A 3,437-nucleotide genomic window follows, 5' to 3' on the forward strand; every position below is an offset into this window, starting at 1 on the left:
AGAATATGTGCAAAATGAGCCTGGTTGTGTGAAGTTTAGAGCAGATTTGGAGTGCAGGCACACCACAGTCAGAGTTCCCTGACATGCTCAGCCTTTTGGCCGCTGCGTTACATGTACTTATCCCAGCTGAGGTAAACACACATGCAGTTGTTTTATCTTTGAGTGGAATTACCTGTGAGAGCACCCAAATCTGCTTGTTTCTTTCAAATTAAAAGNGTTTCAGGACCCCACCTTGATGTTTCAGGACCCCACTTTGAGTCCCGACCCCAACTTTGGGAACCGCTGATACAGATCATATCCTGAACGTACGGAGCAAATGACTTCCTGCCCCGCTTCTAAATTTTGCACATCATCCGGGTCACCTGACTGCAACCCAGCAATAAAAGGCTAAAATTTGATTAGTTCAACAATAATGGAGGCCTTTCTTCCTTTACTTGTGGTTACTTCTCAGAGCTGATTGCTCCTCTGGTGGGTCATTTCCCCACTGCTCTCTTGGCATTTACATTAAAATACCCCCAGAACTGCCATGGTGATGAGTGAGCATTGTGTAGGAAGCTCGTGACTTCTCCCTAAAGAAGCATGTAATGTTTCCATGTGGTCCCAAGCGCTCTCAACGAGATCCATTTCTCTCTCTTCTTGTAAAAAGAAAAACAAAAAAACAAAAGCTCAAATGAGAATATTCCAAATGAGATCTTGTTTTATTGTGGGATTAAGGGAAGGACACGTTCTTATCAGACCAACTAGAGCTAAGCACTTTTCACGAATTCCTCGTCAGGAGTCTGAGTCTGAAAGGAGTCCTCTGTTCTCTKTTGACTTAAGAAGCTGACAAGTAGGAGCCTCTCGATGTGAAGTGGGCTCCCAGCGGACAAAGAAAGCCCACACAGACTGCTGGGAGGAGGACGAGAAGGTGGAGGCGGAGGAGGGGGCCGACTGAGAGCCTGCATTCACCCAACTCCACCGGCGTGTCTTAAGTTACCGCTCACACATATATTAGTGCCTCTTTGTCAGAGAGTCCAGCAGGGTGTTGGGAGCGGATCTGCTGCTAATAACTAACAGAACATGGGCTAAAAATGACGAGAAGTCAGGAGCTCCAAGTGTGATTTCTGATCGAACAAAAACAAATAATACAGATTTGTGGTTGAACCGTGCAAGAAAAACATAAAGATGCTTTGATTTTTTTTTTTAATTTTAGCCTAAGCTCTTGTAAATGTGCATGGCGTGTGTAACGATGARGCTGTGGTGTTAATGCAGGTGGAGGGTTTGTTCCGAGTCAACGGAAACATTAAAACCAACAACGTTTCCGTCAAACCTGAGAGTCCAGAAAGGGAATCCCCTCCACATTTCCAGGCGTCTCCTTCCACGCATACGAACAGCACCGTGGATMCTCCTCCTTCTCCTCCTCCTCCTCCTCATCCTTCAGAAGCTGCGCTGATTTCACACACCTGCTCTGAAAGAGGAAGTTCGGGGTCAGCGAAGGCCGAYGACACACAAAGCAGCACAGAGGCAGCTTTTGAAAACGTCCAGGAGGAAACGATCACAGAGCACACGGCACCGCCCAGCCGGCCCACTTCTCTTCCAGAAGTAAGTCGTCCTTTTAATGTTTTTTTTTATTACTGCACTTTATTTCAAACCATCAAATCAAACTAAAATGTAATAAATCAGTGTGACTTTGTGAAAAGGAGGATTTGTTGAAGAGTTAAAAGCTCAAACTTGATGCATTAGTTCAGTATGTTTATTTTGATTACAGTCACTGTGCTTCACYTGTCAGCATGTGTAGAAATACAGAAAATGTATTATTTGAAACTTAAAAAGCATCTCTGTTTCTGTAAATGTACTGTCACCACCCTTTATTGCCAAGAATTTGACCACAGATCACCGGAATTGGAGTTGTCAAGTTGGAAAAGCTAATATTCACCACCTCCAACACTGTCTACAGACTTTAATTTCTATTTATTATTTGTATTTTTTAACAAAAGAACACCTGTTGCCCTTATAGGAGCTGCAGAAGCCAGAAGAAACTTTTAGGAAGACTGGAAGCCAAGATGATGCTGCAGAGGATGAAGGAAAGTCAAAAACTGCTGCTCAAATGTCGCCCCCTGTAGGTAAGAACTGGGAACTGCATTTGCAATAGATAGATAGGCTGATGTTATGTTTAGAGAATCTTTTAAAACCATGTTAGTACATTTTCAACTTCTGTTGCGTGTTTTTCTTTTTAATTTATTTCCAGGAGCCAAACAAGAACAAGAAGGTGCTGAAAATCTTCCCAACCTCGTTCCATCCGAGGCCAAAGCGCTGAAAAATGAGCCGACCYCCTCTGCGGTGAGACTGCCGTGATAATTCAAAAGCATTTTGTAATAACCGTATCAAAAGCCATTCATCCAGCCTTTAATTTCCCTGTAGGCAGGAGRCTCCTCCTCTCAGGAGTCTTTACTGAAAACAAAGACGAACTCAGCTGCGCCGAAGTCGTTTGGAGATCAGCCTCCGCTGGAACAAARGGGTGAAAATATGTCTCACCATCCAGACGCAGAGCTAGCTTCTTTTCCATGCATGTTTTGGTTGTTTTACTTTTTGCCTTTCAACATYGCAGGTTTTAATTTTGATTTTTGTGATTAAAAGTGCTGATCATCCAGAGCATCTGCCATCAAACATTAAGCCACAGTTTATTAAAGCGTAGATAAACACAAACACCCACCTTTTTTCAATTTCATAAATAGGCTAAAAGTAGATTAGYGTTCATCAAAAATGTGTTATAAAGCGTTTATTGTTTTCTTCCTTCCTTATTTTCTTTCCCACATCCCCTCTTTTCCCTGCACCTTCATACTTTTTATGATTTTGCTTTAGATGTTGAAATCAGTGTCAGGTCTCCACAGAGCTCTAGCAGCCCTCAAGCACGCTGGGAATTCTTCACTTTGCCAGGTAAACCTCTGCGTCCATAGAGGTCACATCACCGGGTTTCCCTGGCGTTTCCACAAGGGCTAAATGAGCAATCCATCTTTTTATTAATTCATTTATTACAGTTTGTGTATGATGACTGCTATGGTGCAGTATGAGGGCCAAAACTGAGACTATTGTACAACCAGCAGTTGCTACATCTCTGTAACACGAGGCTATATTTCTTGCTAAGCCAGCTATTGATCTGATTAATGATAGACCGGCACCGGTAGAGAAGGAGACTATTAATTTGTGTTAGCATTGGAAAGGCTAGCGACTAGCATGGATAGGCTGGCGTAGCATTGGAGAGGCTAGCAATTAGCATGGATAGCCTGGCATTAACATTGGAGAGGCTAGCGACTAGCATGAATAAGCTGGCATTAGCATTGGAGAGGCTAGCAATTAGCATGGATAGCCTAGCATTAGCATTGGAGAGGCTAGCAACTATCATGAATAGGCTGGCGTTAGCTTTGGAGAGGCTAGCGACTAGGATGAATAGGCTGGCA

The 3,437-nt window shown here is 43.3% G+C and overlaps 1 protein-coding gene across 1 annotated transcript; it reads left to right on the top strand.

The window, feature by feature from the left end:
- Nucleotides 1–796: 796 nt before the first annotated feature.
- LOC106535481 (LIM and calponin homology domains-containing protein 1) lies at nucleotides 797–2,916 on the top strand (the record flags this gene model as incomplete). Its single annotated transcript, XM_014032490.1, is given in 5 exon segments — nucleotides 797–1,581; nucleotides 1,997–2,102; nucleotides 2,228–2,319; nucleotides 2,401–2,497; nucleotides 2,842–2,916. Coding segments are annotated over 5 exon segments (706 nt in total), but the record flags the coding sequence as incomplete, so codon positions are not given.
- Between the last annotated feature and the right edge of the window lie 521 nt (nucleotides 2,917–3,437).

The sequence above is a fragment of the Austrofundulus limnaeus genome, unplaced genomic scaffold, assembly GCF_001266775.1.
Source record: "Austrofundulus limnaeus strain Quisiro unplaced genomic scaffold, Austrofundulus_limnaeus-1.0 Scaffold1467, whole genome shotgun sequence".
NCBI classification, from domain to species: domain Eukaryota; kingdom Metazoa; phylum Chordata; class Actinopteri; order Cyprinodontiformes; family Rivulidae; genus Austrofundulus; species Austrofundulus limnaeus.